Here is a 27,281-nt window from a genome sequence, read left to right on the forward strand (position 1 = left end):
AGTCGGAGGGGAAAGAAAGATAAGATATGCATTGCATTTAAAGTGAGACTCTCCAGACAAAAGTCATAATATAGGATCATTTTGAGTCTGATAGAGAAATTTTTCCCAACAGACATGCAGCAAATTAAGGAATTTTAGTGATCTATTCAGAAGTGAGAATATTTGCATAGGAATTAAGATGGAAATGTAAGGTCGGAAATCTTGAGACCAGAATGGCAATTATGGTTAAAATAGAACTGAAAAATTCATAGAGCACAAAGAAAAAGGGTAATATATGCTGTCATATGAGAAATATGACCTTAGTAGAGCCACTCCATACTTAATCTTAGTAATTTCTAATAATTACTACATGCAATGAGGACAAATACCAAGTAAGGACCAGAGCTATACATTAATATTATGAGTCCATGGTCATGTTCTTTATGCAGAATATGTATTTTTGCTCTTCTATGTACATAATACCAAAACAGTTGACATTATTCACATAATTTTTTCACATAAATTTTTATATAAAAAAAAGGACTTCCACAATTACCTATGGGTTATGTCATTACCTGTGTGCACCACAAAGTCAGTTAAAAATTATTGCAGCACTCTCAACAGTTTATACTCTTTATTTTAAGAACATGAAAGAATCTTGATTTTAAAAGGCTCCAAGTGGTGACTTGCCCTGGCTCTAAATATTTGTACTTTTGCTTCTAGTTCAAAATTTTGTAACTCTCTGGAAAAGGATCAACATATCCCACCCTGTTCTGCTAGAGACCATCTTCTACCACATGTGCATCCCTCTGTATAAACATATATGCACAATTCTACTGTTCCAACACAAACAAAGGAATTCATTACCTGTTTGCTGCATTCTGTCTCTGTAAATGAGCTCAGTTTATCATCATCCTCAAAACCCTCACTCGTGTTCTCCTCCTCAGCAATAGGGACACAAACAAATATATTGGGATTGTTAACAAAATCATCAAGACCTGAGCATTTGTCCCCATTTTTCTCAATCCATTCATTGTTGTAATTCTCTTTACGGTTTTTTATTTCTTCACACTTGAACCCAAGTGAGTTCTGTGCAGTCAATTTGATTTTCTTCCTGTGTACTTTCTTTAAATGCCTGAGCTTTGCACAACAGGTGTCCCACGTCTTGCTCTTGACAAAGTGAAATCCCCTGTGGATGCGAGCGAAGGCAATCCGGAGATTGTTCATCTCTCCGTCATCCTCTGTTGTCTGGAGACTGTCAGCACTGAAGGAACTCAGCAGGAGGGCAATGAAAAGGTTGAGAACCTGAAATTCATTCATTAAAAAAATTAAGATTATGGAGAGTAGAATTCACATCTCTGAATCCTAACTTTGAAGAACACAGATGCTACCGAAGTTCAGTTATGCTGAGCAGATCAAAACCAGGTCATAAGGAAAGGACAATGACTGATCACACTGTATTTGATGAAATCAAATTCTCTTTCAGAAATGTCAGACCCCATGCCCCTCTTTCCCAAAGGAGTTACTTAAAATACAAGGGAAAAGATCTGTGCATGCCAAATGCATTATGTGGCCAAAGCAACTTCTCAAAAGTTAAAACAGTAACATAGAGTATCATTGTGGCTTGTCAGTTTAATAATTGTTTCTTCACTCTTCAAGTTAGAATTAAATTAGGCCTCTCTGAAGTTACTTCAAAATTCTCTGGAATCAGGTTCAGGCCCAGAAATTCCATCAAACCTGCCACACTATCACAAAAATCAAAACCAAGAGGAGCCCAAAGAGAGGTTTCCTTCCCACTTTGGACTACATTAAAATAGAAGAATTTATAAACCTCAGTTTGTCTTATGTTTGTTTGTTTTTAAAGGAATGGGAGAATTAAATTTTTTCCCTAACGTTTCAGTTTGGAATAGGATCCATGTACCTTAATTTTTATCATGTCAGAGATGGTAGATAGCACCCCTGAGTTACCCAAAGACCACAGGCAGTGGAGAATATTAGCCCTTCAGAGGGCTTAGTTATTGACCTTAGGCTGGAATAAATTTCTTTGTTGGATACCTTTCTGTTCACTTGGACAAAAAAGAGTGCAGGCTAAACACTTCATTGTTTCCCAGTTAACGTTATGTGGTGTGAATATTGCTCATTTCATCACTGATATCAATCCTTGCAGTGTGGAACAGGTGGAATATTAAACCCAGATATTTGGGCTTCAGCCACAGAACAGATATTTGCCATAAAGGGCTGCCTAAAATTAATTATTTTCAGCAATATTTTTCCTAATTAAGAGAATTTTGGTATATGAATGATACCAAGAAGGACATGAGAAACAAATCTGCTACCAGAAGGTATTTATGTTTTGGGCATTAAGAAATGACAGAACAGGACCAGGAAGGCAGGCTGTCCCTTATGCCCCAGCCCAGTGTGTGAGGCTGTGTAGGTTTGCCACAGCACAATCTAGCTCTTGGGTGTAAACATGCTTGAGGATGACTAAGGAAATCCTGATTTCAGTGGTAGGAGTGAAGATTCTGCCATTTGCTGATAAAGAATTCAAGACTTGCATGAGCTCTTACTAAAAAAAAAAAATTAAAATTGATTTACAGAGGGGCTTAAGCACTTGGCTTAATTAATTCAAGCAGGTAAGCCATAAGCCTTGCTGATTATTTACATCCAAATCCCAAGATGTGAAGGAACACATTATAGCCTGTATTATATTTACTGCAAAGATATTCCTCCTCACAGTGCCACACGAAAAGGTCAAGTGATGCTATGTGCAAAGCACACAAAAATGGGAAAATACAGACAATGGCTCAAAGGAGAAAGGCAAAGGAGACTTTTACAGACTACAACACACAGGTAACTTTTACACCTGTGTTTAGGGAAGATGCCTTTTGTTGACAAAACAGCAGTTAAGAAGATTCTACCATAGACAGGATGAAGAGAAGAAAATATTGGAAAACTTACCACTAAATTTCCTAGCACCATGACCAGCAGAAAGACAAAAAGACACAGTGGTGTTTCAGCAACCACCATGCAGTCCCACATGGTCTCAATCCATTCTCCACACAGAATTCGGAAAACGACGAGGAATGAATGGAAAAAGTCCATCATGTGCCAACGTGGCTTGCAATCTTTGCTTATTTTAGTGCAGTTGAGCTTATAACTTTTCCCAAAAAGTTGCACCCCTACTATGGCAAAAATGAAAATGATGATTCCCAGGACGAGGGTCAGATTACTCAGTGCTCCCAGGGAGTTACAAATTATTTTAATTAGAGTGTTTAAAGTTGGCCAGGACTTCGCCAGTTTGAAGACCCTTAGCTGTGTAGCAACATAAAACATAGTGTTAGACATTGGTAGAGGTAACCCATCATTGCACCATGCAAATCCTGCAATGACCAAATTATAGGTATTCTAAAATATCCTAGCAATGCAATATTTGTGACATAATTATCTCTAAAAAGCATTTACAGATTTCTTTTTTTCCTGGTGTGCAAACATAAATTAATCACCTCGTAATGGATCAGGCAAACTTGAGTCCTTAGTAAGTGTTTGGCCCACAGAGGCAGGTGTCCATACAATGCTCTTGATGTAGATTATGGTGCCTAACTTACATGCAACATAAAGGACTAAAAGTAGCACTATGAAAAGAGTCTGTCTTTCAGTAAAGCAACTTAAATCCATCCATGGTACATGATATGGATACCTTAATATTCTTTCACATCTATCTTCAAGTATTGGGGTTTTTTCTATTTATACTCTGACAAATTCTTTTCCTAATTTCTTATTCCTGTTTTAATATTTTTACAGCAGTTTTATAACACACCCACTCTGGAATACTTTTTCATTTGAGTATTTCTTAGTATATTCAAAAAAAACCCTATATATCCTTAAACTCTGACTCTAACATCACAAGGAGTTTAAGAGTGTGTTTCTTATTCTTAATGCCAAGAGGAGGAAAAAATTAATTGAAAAAAGGTAAAATTCTTGCCTCCTAACTGCAGACAACAGAAAGTATTCTCTATTAAAATAACACAAAGTTTCATACAAGTGAGCAAGTGGGAAGCATTACCAGTCTGAAGGATCGTAGAACTGACAGGGTTCCTCCTTTTCGCCTTCCCCTCTTGTTTTTGCTTCTGGGGAAACTCAGTTCAATTAAACTCAGCGTGACAATTATACTGTCAAAAATATTCCAGGACTGCTGAAAATAATAATAGGGATCTAGAGCGATGATTTTTAAGATCATTTCTGCCGTGAAGATTCCTGTGAAAACCTGTGACAAAGAAACAGCAGCATCAGCCTAAAAGTACCCATGAAATTATCTTATCTTTAGATCATTTTCCCTCAAATAATATTCATGGACAGGTTAATAAAACCCATTTTTACGAAGTCCTAATGCACTTTTAAGTAAAATGGAAGGGTTGTTTTCTGTCTTCTTGGGATCATGTCAAAGTGTATTAAGAGAAAACTAATCAAGAAATTCTCTATATTAGAAACAAAGTTTGATAATTTTTACTGTTACTCTTTATGCCTCAAGGGAAAACAACCATCAATCAATCAATTAATCCTGTAAATGTTGCATAGCTGAGAATTTACTTACCAAGTTGCCTACTTTAAGCATGAATTTAAAAGTAGGTGACATGTTATTGTGCTCCAGTGCCATGAACAAAGTGTTCATCACAATGCAAGCAGTGATAGTGAGATCAAAAAAAGGATCCTTTATGAAGGCAGCCACTTTTTTCTTGATTCTCAACCAAAGTGGACAACAGTCCCAAATTAGATACTTTAAAGCAAATTTCTTTAGGCGTGGTGGGCATCTCTGCTGAGCTTCTTCATGTTCTGAATGCAAAAGAAACACCCACCATTATTACATAGTTACCACTGAGCAAGATGGTGAAATAACAACTTAAAGCATTCAAAAGACCTGAGAAGAAAAAGGAACCCTCTCAACTCTCACAGAGCCCCAAAGCTTCCCTGCACTTTCTGGCATTCATTTAATCCCTACATTGGTTGATAAACAGGAAGATAAAAATCCAGAGAAAATTGGATTCCAAATCCATTCATGAGCACTTGCTTCAAAAGCCTTTGGAAGGAGTTTTATTTGTCTTAGGCTCAGACTGGTACCACAGTCATCTGAGTAAATGCAGACTTTTGTGATACAGAGGCTTCTCATGCTCTTGTAGGTCAGTAGAGGGGCTACAGCACTTCCCACCTTGTCCTCATGGAGATGTCTGGGACACCAACTGTATCACACCCAACAACTCTTTGTCTCCTTTGACTCTCAAGGGAGTTTTGAGGCTCAGTGGCAAACAAAAGAATCCTGATTTTAGGTGAATAATATCCAAGCTATAGTGCCTGAAATTTGGCCTTAGGCCACTCCTATAGGAAAGGTCACATCTACCATTTTCCAGACCTCTCCATTTTCCATAAATAAAACTTGGGACAGGAGCAGGTCTGTCTTTGTCACTTGCATCCTTTTGATCAAATATAAATCTCATAGCCTTTCTTTCTTCATCGACAATATTAATGAGTCCTTCAAAATACTTTTGACCCATCTTAAGTCTTTTGCAAATTCACTGAAAAACTGGAGCTGACTTAATACAAGCACAGCAGGAATTAGTAATCTCCTTTTCTAGGGCCTGAATACTTTACAGATATCAAATGAACTGGATTTTTATCCTTTTCTTAGTTTGACCTGTCCATATTTCTTCCCTCTGTTTCGTTTTCATTTCTTCTCTAGGATAAAGTCCCAAATTCTACCCTACACTGCTTATTCCAGTGTGATCACCTGGACTCAACCTTCACTCCAGGTCTAGTTCTTGCCTTCCATTCTCCTAGATCAGTTGACTTTATGAGTACATTGTGGATCCAGCAGAACTGGTGTTTAGGTCCCAGTAAAGACCCTTTCTGATGCCTGTTCTCAGGTTAATCTGCAGCCACTTAGAGCTGTAAGTCCTGTTGCATCCCAGTTCACAGCTGAAACTGTGCAACAAAACCCAGATCTTTGATGAATTACGCTGCAAAGCAAAGCTCAACTGGATGTGTTGCAGCTGTGATTCTCCTGAGAAAATGTTTTTAAAAAATTAAAAACAGAGACCTCCCTGTCACAGGGTACCCCCCTGCTAAATCCCCATACTTGTGGTCCAAGAACTGGTGGTAAAGATCCTCAACAAGGACAAAACAAAACAAAACACCATCCTGAAAAACAACTTGGACTGAAATTTTTCAGGAAGAGCTCCAACAAAACTATCAGTCATCAAAATTACTGTCATTGATTAACAACTCCCCCCCCAAAAAAAAAAAAAATTCACATGGAAAGGTAAGTTAAAGGAATAAAATTGTGAGGTGAGGTATTTGAAATCTAGGAATTTGCACAACTAATTTTAGTTCCATAATCTTATTAATTGCTGGATTCTGCATGGCTATGTGTTCTCCAGAAATCACAGGTGATAAAACAAGTGTCCCAGTCTTGCAGGTCAGATGCTAAAGAAAATTCTTACACCCCCTCTCACTCCAACCCCCTTCACAGTCTGTCCTTCAAAATGAGCTTTTACATGGGCAAAGGATGTGTTCCAGTACACAAAGACTGTGTGATAATGCATTTTTTCTAAAAAAGAGCCAGATTAACAACAAAATTCCTCACCACACACCCACAGTTCTCTGTTAACCTTTAAGAAATATATTTTGTTCTTTCGTGGTAGTATTACTTCAGGATGGAAATAAACATTATGAGGAACCACTTACCCTCCAAGACACTGGTAATTATGCTGACTACACTTGCTGCCCTCTGTCTCTGAAGAGCCTCATTAAAGTACTCCACTGACAGATGAGGAGGTAAATGCATCAGGCTGCTCTCATCACATGCAGCTGGCTGCTCAAAGAAGTAAACATGATTAGGGAGATACCACAGGAATGAAACAAAGTAGGATGTGATGATGGGTAGCTATGAGAGTTAATAGGAACAATGACACGCAGCCAAATAAATGCACCTTTTTACAAGATGTAATAGATGTTGAGAATGAAGGTCCTACTCTTCAGTAATAGAGGTGTAGTAAATGGATCCTGCAAGCATGTAATGGCAACAGGGCAAGCACAGACCTTGGGAATAAAAGTATGAGGGGAAATAGGCCTAGGAAATATTCACGAGACTGATGGAACAGAGGAGAGGTGAGGGATAAATGTTAGAAAAGTTACTCTGCCTGTAATAGAAGAGTTAACTTTGTTCATAAAATCTTATGTGTATGAGGGAGTCAGAAAGTTTTTGTTGTAATTAAACAAGAGGAGTTTCACGGACAGCTTGCTAATCAAGCAAGTGTCAATACACAACTGATAAGAACTGCACCTTTTCATCTCTGACAAATACCAGACTACCACTTACCCAGCCACCGAACTCAAGCAACAAACAAATTTACATCCGAAAAGCCAATGCCAGACACCACTTAACATGTACTTAACAACCACGAACGTGTATAAAAAGAGACACTGACTTCATTTCGGTGTGTGCCTCGGCAGGGCACTGCCCTCCAGGCCACCCAGCGCTGTTTTGCTTTATTATCGCTTGCTTAATAAATTTATCAATGTTTAATTGGAATTGAGTTGTCTAAATTCTTATACTAACTTATAACATGCCCACTTGGGGAACTTGCAGAAAAAGCTGATGTGTGATGATAAAGGTGCTATGGAGAAAAAAAATCAAAGGTACTGCTCAAAATGACATTCCTGGACTGAGTTTGGGTCAAAAAGACTCTTTGGTGACTTGTAGTTTCAGCACTAGGAACCTTTAAAACTGTGTTAGTACAATTAATGAATAGTACAAACATAAAGTTTATAACAGGAATGTCAAAGTCTAGTTTTCAGGAGCTCATCAGGCTATTAAAACCCTGCTTCTACTGACAACCTATAAACTCCTCACATCAATATACTTCAGTTCACATCACTCTTTGACATTGCAATGAAACTCCTAAGACAAGAAACCCCTGCCACTGAACGACAACAATAATATAAAGTATATATTTAAAATAATATGTTTTTCCTTACCAGATCTCCCTTTCCCGAGTCTTCCATTACTGGTGGAAGCATTAATCCTTCAGATGACACTGGATCTTGACTGTGAACCCTGCTGCTTCCTCCTCCCAGCCCCAAAGCCACACCATGGCAGTCATCCGTGTTGGCCCCCTTGCTCTGCACACAGTTCGGGGTAGGGGGCTGAGAGCTGTGGCTCATTTGGCTCTGCCAGCTGGAGCGCCTTCCAATCTGCGTGCCCGACGGGGAATGGCACAGGATTTTGTGTCCCCCAGCACTGTGGGTTTCCTCATCACCGAAATCCATCCTGGAATCCACTTCCACGGCGGGAATTTGGAAATTGAACACGCTCCCGTGGCTAAGTCTGCGTCTCCCCTGGCTTGCATTGGGACCGTACACCAGGCCAAGGAGAGACTAAAAGCCCAGAAAAAGCAATATAGAGAGAACATCATAACATCATACTGAAAATTTGGGGAAACAGTAAATGTGTAGAGTTTCATAACATTAACTATCAGTCATTGCAAGCCCAAAAACTCTTATTTGATTTAGATATTTTTGAAAGGATTGTGTTTATATTTTAAAAGGCAGATAATAAAATCCTATCATCTATAGCAGCTATTTTTTGTGGTAAGCTTTATATTAAGCAAGACATTTTAACAGACAATGAGGGTATAAAAGCTAAATTCTAGTAATCATTCACCTTTTTTTATTTCTCAGTGTTATAGAAAATGTGTTTTAACTATTACAATTTTTTTCATCATTCATTTATAACATTTCCTTTCCAAATTAATTTTTACATTTAATTCTTCATCCCAGAAAGTTTTTTAAAGACCTGAGAGTGATCTCCGTTTGTAATGATATTTGGTTTATACTTTCAAGCAATTAATTTTAGTATTAAAACTGGAAAAGCTGTAAGGATCTCAGATTCAGACAATAGATTACCAACTTTCGTTGATTGTCTGTGAGCTGTAACTTGGGGAATTCTTCTTCTTCTTCATTATCTTCTATCCCCAAGGACTTATTTCTCTTTTTCCTGTTGTTCCTTTCTTTGATTTCTTTGGCAGATGGAGAAGGGTCTTCAAAGGAGCAAAGTGACAGGACATCAATTCCTTTAATACCCAATGACTGAAATTAAAACAAAAACATGGATGATATTTTTACAGGGTTCTTTGATTAAAAACAGGAAGATAACACTGCTCAGTATTAGTATTTCCTGTTAACAATTTGTGTTTCACAAAGCTCATTAAAAATCTTCCAGTATGTGATAAGACTAAAAGAAAGAGCAGAGAATTCCCCCAACGTATGGAGCACTGAACAATTTGCTGTTTGCAGCATGTTGCATGATCGCATGTACTGGGCCTGCCAGAGGCAAAAGAATCATATTACAGTTCCTATTCCTCCATATGGTAGATTTGCTTACAACAAAAATACTCAGTTTGAAAATAATGTTGTAGAATGTACTCTTTCCACAAAAAAATTGCTCAAACAGTATTAAAATTCCAATTTTCATTGGGGACTGCACTCACACTGTGGCTGACTTTCCTTCCCATACTGAATTTAGGACAGTGTGTTCAAAACACAGGAATATCTTATTGCAGGTGTTTAAGTTACCAAGAAACTTTTCATTCAACTACAGTAGGTTTTGGCTTAGATGTTAATGCAGTTGATTGGCAGAATTACTGTATAATTCTTTGTTCAGCCGCCCACAATGACAAAATAGAAGGGAAAAAAAATGAAAACCAACTACATTTTCTTTTGGAAGCTGCTGGTTGATGGAATTTTACATTTTCCAGATTTTAAAACACCATTTTTCTAAAAGTAACATCAGACTTTAATGCTCTTTATCTACAACAAAAGTCATTGTTTCACACGAAAAATACCCAGCTGAACAAGGAATTGTTCTGTAACTCTAAGATTCACTATTTTCAATAAGTTATCACTTGCTCCTGTTTCCATGAAGGATTACCATACACAGCTGTACACAGAGAGTGCTTTTTTTTATGTTTGGAGGGGCATGTCTGAGCATCCTGGTCTAGTGGAAAGTTCCCTTTCCAAGGCAAGAGTTTGAAACAAAATAATCTTTAAGGTCCCTTCCAAACCAAACCACTCTGTGAGTCCTGTGTGACTGACAACAGAACACAGAGACTAATGCTTGCGAGATAATAATTTACGTACCTCTTGCTCCTTCTGTAGTAGTTCCATGGCTTCCCGAAATTTCCTTTCCTTTGCCTCTGTTTCAGCAATGGTGGCCTTGTTCTGGTCTTCATATGCCATTGTTACTACAGCCAGAATCAAGTTGACTAGATAAAATGAGCCCAGAAAGATGACCATCATGAAGAAGACTATATACATCTTTCCAGAAGCTCTGAGGGTCTGTAAGCAACACACCCCGGGGATAAACATTACCATAAAAAATACCAAATAGGCTTTCAGTGTGTCTCTGACATTCTTGAGAAGCACTGAGCTTCCTAGACACGTGCTTTAGGCAGCTGAACTGGAATTAGACCTTCCTTGGCCCTCCTTCCCCGTCTTTCTCCCTCTTCCTATACCCTCAACTGTGAATCACTGATTCTACTCCGCATGAAGACAATCAACGAGGCATTTTTATATTTCTGAAGGACAGTACAGTACCCTTCTAGTATGTTTTTTTTTAAGACCCTAAGCCAGCAGGGTGATAGAGCTGGGAAGCACTTCAGCATCCCCTTTCTAGGAGTCACTGCTTGTGGGAAGACAGAGGGGAAGATGTGGGCTGGAAGACTTGCAGATACTGCTTTTATTTGAGGCTTCTCGTCCTCTCTACACATTTTCTGCTTCAACTATTGAAGACCAGTCCTGAATTATGCACAAAGCTGGTACCTGTTGGTACAGACGCTCCCAGTAGTCCTGGGTCATCAGGCGGAATAAGGAAAGAAAAGCCCAGCCAAATGTATCAAAGCTGGTGAAACCATAATCAGGATTTGGACCAATTTTACAGCATTTATAGCCTGGAGGACAGACCCTAGAAGTAATAATAAGAAATTGAGCTCTTTTAGCCATAGAGATTTCAAGGAAAACTTCAGCTTATGTAAGAATTCTGATTATGATTCAGTTCTGCATTTTCATTAGATTGCATACCAATTTTCTGCTCCAGGTAGTATTGGGTGGAAGGTGGGATGGAAAAAGCAGCACTCACAACACAGCAACAAACGAAGAACACAGACTGGAGTTAGACCACCATCCCAGGACAGTTCCCTCACTGCAGAGTAGTCACATCTCCCTCCTTGCCCAAAACTGCCCTCCAAAATTCATGTTTTGTTTTTCCAGTTTAACACTCATGAGCCTTCACAGAGAAGAGAGTGTCTGTCCTGTACCATAGCCCAGATCTTCCCCATTTTCAGTTCTCTCATACATCCACGGGGAAGGGAAAGACAGCATTTCTGGAAAGTCTAGAAGGAATTTAGACCTGAATAAGCCAACTGCAGGTTCATACTTCCTTCCCTACAAGTATTACATGATCTGACTTTTTACTATACTTTGTTTTCTGTGTTCCTGTTTCTGCATTCAAGGAAAGCTTGAAATTTCTCCTTTGGTCTCACATAACTGAGCAAATATAGAAGCACTGAGGCAGAGAAAACTTCCAAAGAATAAATATTCTTAAGTGTACTTACCCAGCACCAGGACCACACAGCAAAATATCTAAGGTGCCATTTTTCTTAGCAAAATCATCTATAAGAAAAAAAGGAAACAAAAAAAATTAAGCCCAAAGCACTTCCTGGGCTGAATCCTCTGTCATTGAATATGAATAGTGATGAGTAACCAGTGACCTGTAAATGTGTGTGCACACACAGAGAGGTTTCCCATGCTCACATTAACTGCACCAGATTGCAGGATGTCCTGGCCTCATTTACAAATATTCATATGGCTATGTACAAGTTTCAAACTGAATGCAGACCTTAAATACAGAAATTTAAAAAACATTATCACTTTGGCTACATCTCCATAAAGGAAATGGAGAACTGGAGGCACAGGCTCAAGAACAGCCACAGAATCTTGAAGTGGTTTGGGTTGGAAATGACCATAAAGCTCATCTTGTTCCAAGCCCCCTGCCATGGTCAGGGTCACCTTCCACCAGACCAGGTTGCTCCAAGCCCCATCCAACTTGGCCTTGAACACTTCCAGGGATGGGGCCTCCACAGCTTCTCTGGGCAACGTGTTCGAGTGCCTCACCGCTCCTCCTAATATCTAATCTAAATGTTAAACCAATCCATGGTTTGGTAACCATTAGCACAAACTCTGGCACAGTTCTGGGCCATAGCAATCAGTCTTCTCCAGTGCAAACATCACTCGAAGTAGCATAGACCAGCTCTGTTTCCAGTGAGCAATAAAAAACAAGGCCCAGTTTTAAGGAGAAACAAAAAGTATTTGGCTGTGTGGATATCCACCACTGCTGAGCCAAACAGCATCTCCTAACCCTGCTTGGCTGAGAAATTAAGATTTTTTCCATTAGGATGCTGGAGCTGTGCCCTGTTTGAAGCCTTACCCTATTTCCCTTAGCATTAGTTACTCTGATGCCTGAGCTATCAGCAGACTCCAAGTAAAAGCTTTAGTGCTAATAGCTAATTATCTCCATTAAGATGTGGGTTTATTATCCCAGATGTAAGGGAGGTCTCATGTATTCCTGGTGCTTCTCAAACCTCAGCTGTGCTCATCAGGTAAGTCAGTGGGATTTAAGAGCCAACAGGAACTATTACTATCAGCTATACTCTGCTATGTAAATACTCTGCAAAGGAATGAGTCACTATCTAGGCTGCTTTCCACCCAAATTTTGCTCAGCTATGCTCCTGCCAACTGATAGAAAGATTTGTTTAAGAAGTCAGTGACTGAACTTCAGGGACTCATAATAGCATGTAGTTCTCCATGTTGGAGATGGGAACTTCCCACAAAATTAGGGCTAAAGCAGCCCATAAAAATATATATATAAAATTTTATACAAAACTGGGTTTATAGTGCTGTACATCCCAAATCCCGTAGGAAAGTCATCTACCTCGTATTAAACCTGTCTGGGCCTCCCTATTCCTTTTGTTTCCTATTCCTTTTGGCATAAAATTTGAACAAGACAAAGCTTGTGAAGCAACACGGGTTTTTAATTTCTCGAGCTCAACTTTCTCCAGGCCATTGCCTCTATACAGCTGCAATATTCTGCATTAAGTAAATAATGAAACGTAGATTCTTTTGCTCTCTGTTTCTTCAGCATAGAAAATCAGCATTTTTAGCCAAACTTTGTCACATCCATGGTCTCTTGTGTGGTGTTCTAGTCACTGCCTGGTTTCTTCTCAAGTTTGCTTTTAAGTACGATTTTTACAACATTCTGTACGTGTAAATAACTTTCTTCTTATCTGTGGTCTTTTGGTAGGTGCAAGAGAAAAGTTTTTCCTCAAAAATCTGGTCTACAAACACTTTCTTCCCCTGGACTATGAAGTTGTTGAAGAAACCCTGTCTGAACAAACCTCCCACACAAAATGTGTACAAACAGCAGTCCTGGGTGGCTTCTCATGTATTTCAACACTTCCCCTGGGAGAATTCTCGTCTCCCTGTGTAGCTGCTGCTATGTCTGAACTCGCTTGGGGAGATTTTCTTCAGTGATGAATCTTTCTTCATATTTCTGGCAGAGACATTGATTATTTTGAGTCAATTTTTTCACATATATTGAGGCTTCTCCTTTAGCATATGGCTCTTCCTTTCTGAAATGCATCTTACAGTTGTTCCTCTTGAGAATGCTTTGATGTATTTTCAGATCTCTGCTCTATGGTTCCATCACCAGCCTCAGTCAAGGTGTAACCATGAATGATGTGTATGGTATATATCTTATATAAGGCATAAAATAAGACACATAGGATGTCAAGAAGAAAGTAATTTGACTTTTTAACAAATTCCTCAATTTCAAGCTGAAGACTTATTCTCGCTGGGCAGGAAAATGAAGACGGACTCTTCAGCATGAAGTAAAAGGTGAACTTTAGGGAATTGAAACAGAGAATGAGCTAATGAGTGTTTCAGTTACTGTCATATATTCAGGGAAACAGAGCTGGATGTTACTGGAAAATTTGGGAGTGCTTTTTCCTATAATGAAGGGAAGGAGAGAGTTCCTGGATGCCTGCGAGCTGCTCTGGCAATAAAAAAGCCATTAACAGATAGTTATTCATCAAAATATCAACCAAAACACCAACATAATTCTCAGCAGTGGTTATGCATGCATGCATAGTTATCTATATTATCATCTAAAAAAGAATTAAGGAGAAAAATTACCTGAATCATTAACAAACATTTCATAGGTTTCCCATGTTTTGTTACACCACTCTGTAGTGTTCTTGATACACTTTTGCCTGAGATTTCCCTTGAAAAGCTGGAGGCCAATGAGGGCAAAGACACTCAGGCAGAAAACAGTCAGGATCATCACATTAGCAAGTTTCTTAACAGACTGGATAAGTGCCCCTACAATGATCTTGAGTCCTAAAGAGACAGTATAAATGGGAAAAACATGATGAAAAACAATGTATAAAAATTAAAGTACAAAAATTACAGGAAAATATGTGGTAAACATATTTACAATAGAAGTATAGCTTGGATGAGAGTGAGTCATACGAGAGAAATATTTTTTCCTCCTTTCATTGACCCTACAATTTTCAAAAGTTCCTTTAATCCCTGCAAAATATTCATGCACGATGAGGAACGAGAGATGGTCTAGTTTTTCCTTATCCATAAAAAGTGACATAATTCAAATGAAACTTGCAACACTGGTAATTTGTAAAGATACTGTAAACAATAATGATTATGACAGAAAGAGAAGACAGAGGAAACTCACTCTTAATTTTTGTTTCACTATGAGAAAGAATCCACTGGCTTTATAACTAAGGGAAAAGTGGAAAGGAATCTGTTTTCCCTGGGTTAGAATCACAGAATTGTTAAGGTTGGAAAAGACCTCTAATATCGAGTCCAGTCCTTACCCCAGCACTGCCATGTTCACCATTAAACCATGTCCCCAGGTGCCACATCCACATGTTTTTTGAACACTTTCAGGGATGGTAATTACACCACTTCCCTGGGCAGCCTGTTCCAATGTCTGACCACCCCTTCAGAGAAGAAATTTTTCCTAATACCCAACCTAAACCTCCCCTGGCACAGACTGATGATGTGAGATGATTAGTAGTAACGTCCCTTCAATCTCCAAAGAATTAATCTGAACTAGCAGAAAATAAGATTTCTTACCTGGGACTACTGAAATGGTTTTTAAAGCTCTCAGAACCCTGAAAGTTCGAAGGACTGACATACTTCCCAAGGCACTAAATGCTCCCACATACCTGTAAAGTCCAGATGTGACATGTCAAGTGGTTGAACAGGGTAAAGAGGGCAATTATTTTACGGTGGTCATTCTTGGATGTCAATCCTTCCAAGTTTATTTCAAGTTTGAAAAAAACTACATATCAGTGATTTGTCTGAAGACTTATACAATAGAAACCCATTTCTTGATTTTTAGAATTTTCATCTGAGATGGCTCATGGATTGTGCACAGCAGCTTTTGTGCCAGCATCTTAAATCATCCTTCATTTAATACATAAACAAAGATTACACTCAAAAATATCAATTTCAGGCTTAAATGCTGGCTGAACTGGTTTGATCCTCCTTCTGTAGCTGCGCTTAACCACTATTAAAACCTCCTAATCACCAGAAAATGAAGCTTAAACTATGATTCTTGGAGATTGAGCTCAAATTTAATCCACTGTCCTGGTGTCAATAACCATCATTCTCATTGAAAAGTTATACTGTCATTCATAGGATCAGTATGTCTGTATTTATGCCCAGCTATTACATTTCACTGGTCCAAACACATCCTTTCATATCCACTCACCAGTGGGCTTATCTTGCTCTCCACAGCTCCATTCCCTTCTTGAAAGACTAAAATGTTGTTGTAAAACAGTGAGTGATAAACAAGGGGAAAAGCCAATGTTTTAGACAGTTTCAGGTGCAATTAGGAGCCACAGGTTGGTTTTTGTACCACAGACAAAACCTTCTGCACCACAGCAATGAGAACTTCAAACAGAGAGAGCCAAGGCACGTAATCCATATTTTATGTGTTCCCACTTACGCCATAACGATAACGCTGAAGTCCAACCAGTTCCAGGGATCTCGAAGGAAAGTGAATTCATTTAGACAGAATCCCCTTGCCAGTATTTTTATCAATGATTCAAAAGTATAAATGCCAGTGAAAGTAAATCTAAGGAAGGGAGAAAAGGAAAAGAGCAATATTAGCACTTAGCACGGAAGAGACACAGTCAGACTATTTAATGTCTAGGCCAGCAAACAGAGCCAATGCTGGAGAGAAGTAACTCAGACTGCTGTTGATGTCAGTGAATTCCAGCAGTATCTGCCTCATATGGAGTTGGAGACAGTAGCTGACTGAAACCTGGACATAACATATAACTTGCAACATTTTTGGCATTCAGCAATTTTTTTTCCAAACTCTTTCATGTGAGCTCCTGTAATTTCAGAAACACAAGACTCCCAGCTACTACATAAAATGAAGATCAAAATGTGTATCCTCCTCTGGTTTCAAGCGGACAGGTGAATGTGCAATATGCCATGTGTTATTCACTTCGGGCATGCAGCATCCCCTTCTGTGCAGAATATTTAAAACACTTAGAGGAATACAAGAGTAGAGGATTTTCAATTTAAGATGGCAATTATTCTTATTAATGGAAAATTATCAGTAAAAGCTCTTCTGGACTTAACTGAGTGCACTTACAATTTCAAGAAGGCAGCGATCTCCCTACAGGATTCAAAAGGCATTCATTTGGTAGTCAGCAAATGCACTAAGAAATTATATGGATGTAGTGCTTCCCTTTTCATTTGGAAAGAAGTACTCAGAAATTATTCTTGAAATGCTTTTGAATGGTGGTTGATGCCAACAGCAGATTCAACTCTGATGTAATCTTTAATTCTCTCATATGTAGAGAAGTATATGTATATCAATACCATGCAAAGCCTTGTTCCTGCTTCCATGAGGATTTGCCATTCCCAGCTGTTTCAGTGTCATGTAACATGAGATAGTAAAAAATAATTTTAGACCTCTTTTTAAAACAAAGTCTTTGGGAATCTTTTCCTTTGTGTTAGGTGTTAGAATTTTCAGTGTTCATACTCTAGAGGGTTTTTTTACAAAGTGAAAAGGTGAGATCTGAAATATTCTTTTTAAAAAAATTAAAATCATGGGATAATACATTCTAAGGACTACAAAGGCACATATTTTTTGCAATGTAACATTGCAAGTGTTGGCAACACTCAAGATAATTAGTTTCTTACAGAGTCCTGCAAGCCAAGACCTTCTGACAGCACATTTTATTAGAGCAAAACTCAGCATTTCAACATTATTAGAAAGAATTTTCAAAAATAGCAGCTTTCCATGTGCTTCATCAGCATCAGTGACAGTGGGAAATGCATCTCAATAGAGAGCAAATAATTATTGAGTAACTACAGAAAGTGGCATAACAAATTGGAGCAGTAGAAAAGACATGAAGCCAGTTCAAAGTGGAACTTAATCTACACTTATTCTCTCATATAATACCAAAATTATTGTAGAGATCTAGTTTAAAGACAAAAATACTCAAATAAAATAAATATATACATATGAAGTCCTAACACAAGCAACTTTCCTTTTAATTCTCCCACAAGCTACCTTGAGTGAGGGAGGCAAGACAAATATCAGTAATTCAGTCTAACTATAGAATTAAGAAATATACATACCCACAGATACTTACTCAACATACTTAAGTAACTTCGATGGAGATGTAGTCTTTGAGGACTCAGTCAGAGCCATGAATACACAATTAGTTAGAATGGTGCACATGATAAACAAAGTGAATAATGTAAGTCACAGGAGTGAAGGCAAAGAATAAGACATTGATTCAGAATAGTAACTAGATATTCCATCAGTCTTAGATGTAGTATTTGTGTTTTTCCTTAAAGCACATGTAAGAACAGCATAGAGAGGTATTTGTTAATATTGAGTTACTACTGTTATTATTCATGGACTTCTGTATGCTGCTCTAAGCATTGCAAACCTGCTAGCAGGATCCTCAATCACTCCAAGAGTGGGAGGAAGGATGCAATTTGAATCTCATTTTATAGCAGAGGAGTTAAAAACTTTTCCAAGGTCACATAGGTGGAGCCCAAACCTGATTCTAAACCAGCCAAGCTGTTTTCCTCTGAAGGGACTGCATGAAGTCTGCCAGGATATCCACAGGTGCCTCAGATGACTCTGGATGAACATGTTTAGCCAACTGCTGGGGCTGCCCAGGTGCTCTCTGGGACCTGCTGGTTAAACTGACCCAAGGATCTGGACCCAGCAGTGTTGAAATGCCAGCATCATCCTACTTCTGGGCTGGGAAAGCCTCAGAGGCATTACTGTTCTGAGGATGTCTGTACACTGCTACAACAGCAACTTCAGACCCATTGCAGCTACCTCAGGAGGAAACAGCATTTTTGCTCAGGTCTCATTCCCCTGTGCCAACCTGGAGCAATGCCCTACTGATTCCCATCCCTTCAATATGATGTCTGAGGTGGGATCTGAATTACCTTTATATCCCAGAGGCATTCTCTGCAGCAGCATCCATGCAAATATTTACTTTTATATGCCAAAGTTTTATTTTCTGAGTCTTAATTCCCAAAGAAAGTAAGTTTGCATGACTTTTCTTTCTGTGTGTTTTCCTATGCATGCCTGCCTGTTTCATCCTTTTCGCTTAAAACTGGTAAATGGCTGATCAGCCTTTGCATAGGAGTTGAATTTAATTACTACATTTGGGTAAGCAGTAGATAAGAAAAAGGATAGAGATCTTATTAATCTTCTCACTGGGAAAGGATCCAGCATGAGATACTTGTTTCTGAGACATCAGGAAATCAATATCAGAGCTCATTCTCAAAAAACAGATCTGTAGAAAATCAGGATCAGAAGCCCAATACTCACAAAACTCTTTATTTCTAAGTAGCACAAGAGCATCAAACCACTAATAATATCAAAGGTAATTCATAATTAGAATCAATCTGTAGTGGGGAAAAGGTCAGATTCATTCGATGCTCTAAAACACAGAGGCATAGAATTACTTAGGATTTTATAATAATAAAAAAAAAGAGCGAACAATACCAATAAAAGGATATGAATGTACTAAAATTTTAATTGCCCATCTTCGTATTGGATGGAAAGGACTGAGGATCCACAGGGCGCGTGTAGCAGTAAATCTGAAGATTGTTTTCTTTTTGTTTAGCACTATGAAAACCTTTTAAAAATAAACAAACAATAATTTTTCAGTAAGTTGAACAGAGAACATATTTTTGTGCTATATCCTGTGTATCAATCATGAGTAAGAGCCTGAATGTCACTCTAGTCTGTTTGGTTAATTGGAAAGACTCTTTATTACTTTGCTATCCTTTCATCAGAAATTGATGGAAGAGTTAATACCCCTTAACTCTCAGGCTGCAAAATATTCCTTAGCATGAACTTCTTTTTTATACTTTGGGATTTGAAAAGAGCTGTGCACAGAACTAATCTTGCCTATGATTATTCTCTTGAAATAGAATTAACCTCTCATTGTGTCAAGATATACAAAGGTGGAAGGAAGAGCTGCAGCCTATCTACCGTTGTTGACAGTGATCCTCTGGCTCTAAGACTGTAGAAATTAGTTCAATGTTTTAACCATTTCTGAAGAAATAAGCATAATTTCCAATGGATTCATTCCTATTTCTTTGTTCATTGTTAAAAATTATATTCTCCAATATGTCATGACTAGAATATAGAGTTTGAATAAGTAGTTTTTAAGGATTAATCAGCAATAATTTGAAAATAATTTTTATATTTAGTTATTTATTATACATGTAAGTGGAAAATAACCATTGAGACAGAGTGAAACACATTGTTTCAAACTATGGAATTTAAGAAAATGTATGAAATTAATATCATTTCTTGTAGATCTGACTCAAAACCCACTTTCCCCCCTTTATCCATTTTATTCTTTCTGCTTCCACTCTGATTCAAATGTTAATCAATTTCATATTAATGAGTTCCTTTAATTCATAATTAAGCTTTCTCTTTAAAGATTGCAGCATGTCACTCAGGTGTGCCAGCTGCATGCATTATTTAAGCTAGAAAGGAATGATAGTTTTTCCAAAGGAGTGTAAGCAAAACCTTTTGATAGATCATTCACATAAACTTTTCTTGACAATGCAATAAATTAAAAATAAATTAAATCAAATTCAATTAATTAAGATCAGAATCCAAGCATGTTGGTTGGCTCTAACCTTATGATCTTTGTAGTAGGGGTCAAGATCCTCCAGTGGTTCCCCAATAAGCTCTGGAGGAGGATTTCCATAGAGAGCTGGTAACTTCTGGAAAGCTTTTAGGTCAAGCTGGGGGCGTGGTTTCTCCTCAGGTTTCTGCTCTGTGGTGTTTCTTCGACAATTCTTCTTGGCAGCAATTCTCTTTCTGATGGCAGCCAAGGATTCCTGAGTGAACTTACGGAAGTTGTTGGTACCAGGTAGTAAGAATTCAGCCATTTTTCACTCTTCTCTTCCTGTCACTAATTCTGCCCAAATAATCAAGACAAGTAGAAAGGAAGTAACTCCAAAACAGGTTAAGTTATGCAAATTAAACAATTGGTTGTCCATGCATGGCTAATAACATCAACTTTCTGAGCCATCAGCTTCTAAAAACAATTTACAAAAAAAAAAGATGTGATCAATACCTTTTTCAGGGAGAAGTCTGTTCATTTTTTTTTTTAATTGTATATAGTGATAGGATGTAAACAGAAACTTAAGAGTGTGTTTAGAGCACTAATTCAAATTTCTATTTGAATTTTCTATTCAACTATTTCAAATAGGTATTTGAAATACCTAAATCCTAAATGTTCTTGAGCTGTTGGTCAGGGGAAAAAACAAACAGCCAAACAAAAATACTACCACCACCACCCCCACCACGCCCCCAAAAAAAAATACACTGGTTTAATCCAGTATTTGGAAATGAGATAGTAACTCTCATCAATCTGCCACAACATCAAATATGTGGAAGCTGTTGGCAAAAGGAGGACCCAGTATTAAATTAACTAGTGCAGATGTAAATACTCAGGTGGAAAGCCCATCCTGGTGGAGTCAGCACAGGAACAAGCAGTGTCCCACTGTCAGAAGATTTAATTTGTGACCCACTGAGTCAGTAATGAGTGATCTGGTGGACAGAAATGCTTGATCTGACAAAGTTTATATTTTATGCCAACTTGTCAGAATAAATAAAAAAAAAGAGCGACATTATACTAGAAAAATACTTTTCATTTTTAATGAAAAACATCTGGTCATGTTTTGAATAGAATCCATTCAATAAACACTGAGTCCATACTCTGCAAGGAGATTTCTTTAAAATATTTTCCTTGATTGTAACCTCTGGGAGGACATGGTTGACTCAGAAAAGAATCACTGAGCTACTGAGCCAGTGCAGCCCCACCTGCAGACTCTGCAGTGATCCCACCCGGTCAAGGACTCTCCCTGGGACATATCACTGCTGAGCCTGCATGGAGAAGGTCACATCAGAGGCACACAGCCAGGTCTTTCCATCCAGAAGCTGCCACCACCACTTCTAGTGTCCTTCGAAGTTGTCTCCATAACTCCACAAGCCGTCAGAGCTTAATCTTTATGTTCGAGATGCCCTCCTGCCACGTAACCTGCTCTTCCACCTCTCCTTTCCAGACACTACACAGAACATCTCAGGAGAACACAGTCTGAATCAAGAGGCTTTGTTATGCTGGAAACAATTTTACTGTCTGTGTGCTGGCTGTATCTCCCCCCGCCATGCAACGCCTTTTCATTTCTCCCCAGATACAACATGACTTCAGCTGACCTCACATTGCTGAGCTGCAGGAAACCGCTGCTGTGAGAACAACAGCTGGAGGCCAGTGACAAACTAACTGCAGTGAAATCGCTTCATTTTTGCGGTCTGCCGGCCTCTCCCATTAGAGCAGCACACAAAATTATGAATGTGAAAAATAACCCTTGCTCCCAGCACAAATTAGCATCATTTCTGGAAGAGAAATATGACATTCAGGGAAGAATACTCATTATTTTACACTTTTCAAGAGTCAGGTTAACAGCCTGGAATCTGTGCACAGTATCAGGGCAAAAATAGAATTATAACACCCACTCTTAAGTTTTCAAGTCTTCATCTGGACAAAGTGGTGTTTCTTTTGTTTCAGAGTAATTTAGATGTTGTGGTATCAGTAATGAGAGCTGTGGATGATGCATGAAAAGATGCAATTTCTGTGCAATGCACTGAGGGAATACAATAATTACTTTATTCTGCTTTGTGCCAAGTCATCCAAACATTCTCATCCCTCCACTTCCATAGAAGTTTACCTGATCTCAAAAGTTCACCTTTAAAATTCTGCATTTTTTGCAGATTTCTTTGTGAATTTCTCTCCTCTCTTCCATGAAACTGTCTTGCAAATCCCAGAAAAGAAACTTTGATTGTCACACCATTCTCCCTCAGGACTACTAACAGGGAGAGGAAACTCTAGGAATACTAGAGGTTGTTGGCTAAAGCCAAGGATGGGAAAGTAGAAGGAAGCATGAGGGCACGTAGAGCCTTCAAGTCCTTGGCCAGAGTGGGAGAGAAGGCAGGGAAATCTTTCCTGGTGGTTTTATAAATTGCTCCACTGGTGAACAAACATCAAGGAAAGGAAATCAAGTCTTGAGCTTGCTGCCTCACACGTCAGCAGCAAAATTTCCATTGAGAGCAGCTGCAAGTCATGGAGTAAAACGCTAAACTGCACTTCTCCATTTGTGGGGAATTCTGATCTACTCAGCCTAATGCTGTATAAAATCTAATGATTATTAAAAAGGGAGTAATCCAGAAAAAAAGTGCTCTTGATTCATTCAAGCACCTTTAAAAATATCTCAAAAATAATTTCTGTTACTCATAGTCTCAGGGAGGATAGCATACAAAGTATAGTTGAAGAGTAATAACATAAATTAAAACCCACAAACAAATACAATTTATTTATAATTTGTTCTTTCAGCTGTAAAATGTATTTTCTATGGATTATTTCTCAAATACCAAAATGTGTAGCAAAGTAGATTTCCAAAGTAAGGCTGCTTTCTTCCAAATGTGTTTTCCTCTTTAGAAATACTCATTGTGAATAGACTGGGAAACAAGGTTATTGTCAAAGATGTTTTATCTCCTTTTCTTGCTGTTACAATCACCCCAGTTCAATCCCCGTTAATGAATAAAAGTTGTTCTCAATTATTTGGTTTTCTGGATTCATGAAGTTTTACAAAAAGAGGTGAAAACCACTGACTATTATTGTGTTCATCCTGGCCAAGGTAATTAGTATAATCAGAGTGGCCAGGATTACCTTGTTATATTTTCTTTGTTTCTTTGGCTTGAAAGATTGAAAGTATGTTGAAACTGCCCCTTTGATTTAAAATGTTTTCGTAAAATGTACAGGAATTATCTTCTAAGTAACTGGAATAAAAGTTATTTGAATACTGCATGTGAAAATCCTTATCCTAAAGGAACAGCTAGGTTTTTGTTACTATTCTCTTCAATGAAGGTAATTTCTGCATACTTTTGTATCTTATTCAGAGATAATATGTAGTGCCTGGAGGAGCAAAGTTAGGGACTCTAGACTGATCCAGATGTTTGTATCTCCAGCACTTATTTCAGGAATCAAGAACGTCAACACGGACCTTGGAAATCTGCACCAACTACCCAAAGTTACTATGGAAGAGTTGGACTGTGTTACATCTTTCTACATCTGCATTTCCAGAAGACAAGCAAATCTTTGTAGATATGATTAAGGAAAGATTTACTTAACAGCAGTTCAAAGCTCCTCTATAACGGTTCTATTCCTTCCTCAAAAGCATTTCCATATTTTGAGGCAGGCAATTTAATCAAACCAAACTGACATTTTCTTGATGGCCTTTATTATATGCATTAAAATAAATTTTGTATATTAACACATGTAACGCTTTAATTATAGAAAAATTCAGGTTGAAAGGGAACTCAGGAGATCTCTCATTTAACCTGCCCCTCAAAATGGGTCAGTCATGAGGTCAAAGTTTTATCCAGCCAAATCTCCACTGACAGAGTCAGCTCAGCCTCTTTGAGCAACTGTGTTGGCAGTCAATACTTGACTGTTTCAATCTGTTTGGACCCCATGTTGTTTCAATTTATGCCCTTTGCCTCTTGTCTTCCCACTATGCACCACTGTAATGATAAAAAATAAAGAAAATATTACATTCATAGAATCATCAAATGGCTTGTGTTGGAAGGGACCTTCAAGATCACCCAGTTCCAATCTCCCTACTGTGGGGGATTTCACTACAGCAGGTTGCTCAGAGCCCCAACTAACTTGGCTTTGAACACTTCCAGGCTTGGGACACCCACAACATCTCTGGGCATCCTGTCCCAGGGCCTCACCACCCTCACAGGAAAGAAATTCTTCCTAATATCCCATCTAAATCTACCCTCTTTCAGTTTAAAGCCATTGTCCTATCACTCCATGCTCTCATCTGAAGTCCTTCTCCAGCTGTCCTGTAGCCCCTTTAGGATCCTGGAAGATGCTCTAAGGTCTCCCTGGAGCTGTTGCTTCTCCAAGAAGAACAACCCTAACCCTCTCAGCTTGTCATTAACTGGAAAGGTAAAAGGCAATCCCCAAAATGCATATGTTATGCTTTCTTCAGCCCATTTATTCTACCTGTTTAGCAGCCTACAAGAAACTTCTCCTAGGTCTGATTTACGCCATCCAGCATAGCTCCGTTGAGATTGCCAGGGGAGACAGACCCTAAACCCTCTTTGTGATCAACAAAACTGTTCACACAGAGGAGTTAATGATGAGTTAACAGAGACTAAGACACATGAAGATTGCTAAAAATGCAACTGATTTTTCTCACTGCCTATAAAAGAAGACTTAGTGTAAGATAGATCCCACACTGGTATTTGCAGTTTACAGTTACCAGCAGTGGGGACTGAGGGTAGAAAACAGTGTGGACATTCACAAAACAATTTGCAAAGACCTGATAAAGCCATTTAGCATCCAGGAAGGCCCTTTGTGTGGGAATCATCTCACCTCAGGGCACACATCTTGGAGTTGGACAGCTACATCTCCATGAGCTCTCCTGGTGCCTGCTGAGACCCCTTTTCACATCAGGATGAAATGCCAGTTGACTATAATTGATGACCTGAGATGTCTCAAGCGAGAAGACATAAATTCAGCTCTTTGCATTCATTACCCCCATTCTTCTCACTGCCTCAGCTAATGGGCAGCTGCTAAACTTCCAAAGCCTACAGTCAGTAGCAGGACTGGGCAAACATCATTAGTCACCAGCAGCAGACTGTGAACCACAAAAATTCTAGGATTGTCTAATATTACACTGTGTCATTAATGACTACTTCCAGCACAAGCCTTCTTAGCAATTAGTGAAGCGTTAAGTCACATTTGCTTTTGCCTGGTAAGGGGGCACTAATTTTCAGCTACTTTGCTATCATAAATAATTTAAATCTGTGCAGAGATCACTTTCTGTAAATGCTTGAGTAGTCAATTGACAAGTTGTCAAATGGCCAGTTGCAAGCACTGAGGAAGTGCAGAAACTCTGTGGCAGCACAAGAATGAATCTGAGAGAAAAAAGCTGAAAAGCTTTTAATGACCACACACTAGTCCATTGTTGAAGGAATTAGGATGAGTTAGATATAATCACCTTGTTATCAGCACAAGCCCATGAACTTTAACTGGTAGCTTTGGTGTGCCCAGCCAAAGCTGTTGGTCATCAAGAAGCACAGAAGTCGTCATCAAAAGTGACCAGAACAGGACTGTAAATACCAACAGCAAATGTGAAAATGTGTTTTGAATTGAGTAATCACCAAACAGGCATTCCCTACCCATCCCTGTCCCTAAGCACAGCGGGTGTAAACAGAGGACCAAGAAAGGTTGGTGGGAAACTCCATGACCCAACACCAGGATGCAGGGCCATCTGTGCAAACTCTGAGGAACCTTAGGTGTGTAGTTTTACAAAACAAAAAGAAGAGACAGGTCAAGACTCAACCCTCTCCTAACTTGAAAATAACATGACTGATATAACTTGATTTGAAAGTGCCACATAAAGAAATATCAGCTGGTCTGAGAGCAGATTTAAGAAACGTGGCCAGACAGCGTGAACTGCACATTTTGCAGCACCGTCAGGTGGGGAAGAGGAGGAAGAAAAGGAGAAGGAGAAAGGGAAATTCATCCATTTCACCCAGCTTGGCAGGCTGGGTCCTGCCAAAGGGACAACAGCGGAAGGAAGCAGCATGTGTTGCAGTTACACTTGGCTGCCAGGAGAGGGACAAATTGTGAGTTTTATCCATATATTTTCTGTAGTGCTGTACTGAGCCATCTGCAGATTTTATGGATATTTAAGTTTTGCGGAAAGCAGGGGAAATCTGAATTCACTGTTAAGGAGTAAGAGCTATACTATCACTGCCTCTAATATGCAATAGGTTAAGGACATCCATGTAAGAGTTGCTACAGTTGTTAACTTTTTTTCTTTTTCATTTGGGATTTAGGGCTTTAAAGGCCAGACTCGAAATATGACAGATTTTTTGTCTTGCTCCATGCAAGCAGTGTTTCAAATGTGGTTGATGTGATTAATGGTTCTATAAACTTCTAGCTCATATTGGTATGACTTGATTACAGCAAACAAAAGCTACAGGAATACAGGGAAATGTATTATTTGGATATAACTTGGGATAAAATACAAGAGAAACATTTTCTCAAGATCATAACAAAAATCAAATGGTCCATGAGATAAAAACCTGAAAGGAAGTCCTCACCTGTAAATGAACCAGAATGAGAAATTTTTTAACATGCAAGATAACAGACTTATCTTGAATCTAAAATTTAACTTTTATTGCTAGAAGTTTAGTGGTTCCATAATTTAATGAAATTTTCAGATTACATGGTCTTTTGACACATGAAGTTTTCTACAAAGAAGTATTTTTCTAAATAAATTAAAATGTATCTAATCAGAAGTCAGTTCAGAACAAACCATTTGCATTAGGGATGTCATTTAATAGTGTCATTTAGTAATGACATACCTAATGTCATCATTAGGTTCCTCAATTTTTATGATTAACTTCACCATTTGCCCTTTTCATCCTACAGAAAGAAATTCAAATTCCAAAGAACCCTTCTCCATGGATATGGAAAATAATCCCAGATCAAGTCAAATAATTACAAAGAAAACCAAAATGT

At 38.5% G+C, this 27,281-nt stretch overlaps 1 protein-coding gene across 1 annotated transcript in view; it reads right to left on the reverse strand.

Moving 5' to 3' along the window:
- LOC126650833 (sodium channel protein type 5 subunit alpha-like) overlaps positions 1–20,565 on the reverse strand; it is a 33,399-nt gene extending 12,834 nt beyond the window's left edge. Inside the window, exons 1-16 of the mRNA XM_050336149.1 lie at positions 20,311–20,565; positions 19,174–19,292; positions 17,778–17,885; positions 16,112–16,240; positions 15,235–15,326; positions 14,275–14,478; positions 11,640–11,697; positions 10,849–10,990; positions 10,168–10,365; positions 8,935–9,117; positions 8,008–8,406; positions 6,715–6,841; positions 4,571–4,809; positions 4,043–4,243; positions 2,938–3,291; positions 855–1,284 (exon numbers count right to left, since the gene is read on the reverse strand). Coding sequence (XP_050192106.1) covers positions 855–1,284; positions 2,938–3,291; positions 4,043–4,243; positions 4,571–4,809; positions 6,715–6,841; positions 8,008–8,406; positions 8,935–9,117; positions 10,168–10,365; positions 10,849–10,990; positions 11,640–11,697; positions 14,275–14,478; positions 15,235–15,326; positions 16,112–16,240; positions 17,778–17,885; positions 19,174–19,292; positions 20,311–20,565 — 3,238 coding nt within the window. The remainder of the gene's footprint in view (positions 1–854; positions 1,285–2,937; positions 3,292–4,042; positions 4,244–4,570; positions 4,810–6,714; positions 6,842–8,007; positions 8,407–8,934; positions 9,118–10,167; positions 10,366–10,848; positions 10,991–11,639; positions 11,698–14,274; positions 14,479–15,234; positions 15,327–16,111; positions 16,241–17,777; positions 17,886–19,173; positions 19,293–20,310) is intronic.
- Between the last annotated feature and the right edge of the window lie 6,716 nt (positions 20,566–27,281).

Source organism: Myiozetetes cayanensis, unplaced genomic scaffold (genome assembly GCF_022539395.1).
Source record: "Myiozetetes cayanensis isolate MyiCay16 unplaced genomic scaffold, myiCay2020 scf1, whole genome shotgun sequence".
Lineage (NCBI taxonomy): Eukaryota > Metazoa > Chordata > Aves > Passeriformes > Tyrannidae > Myiozetetes > Myiozetetes cayanensis.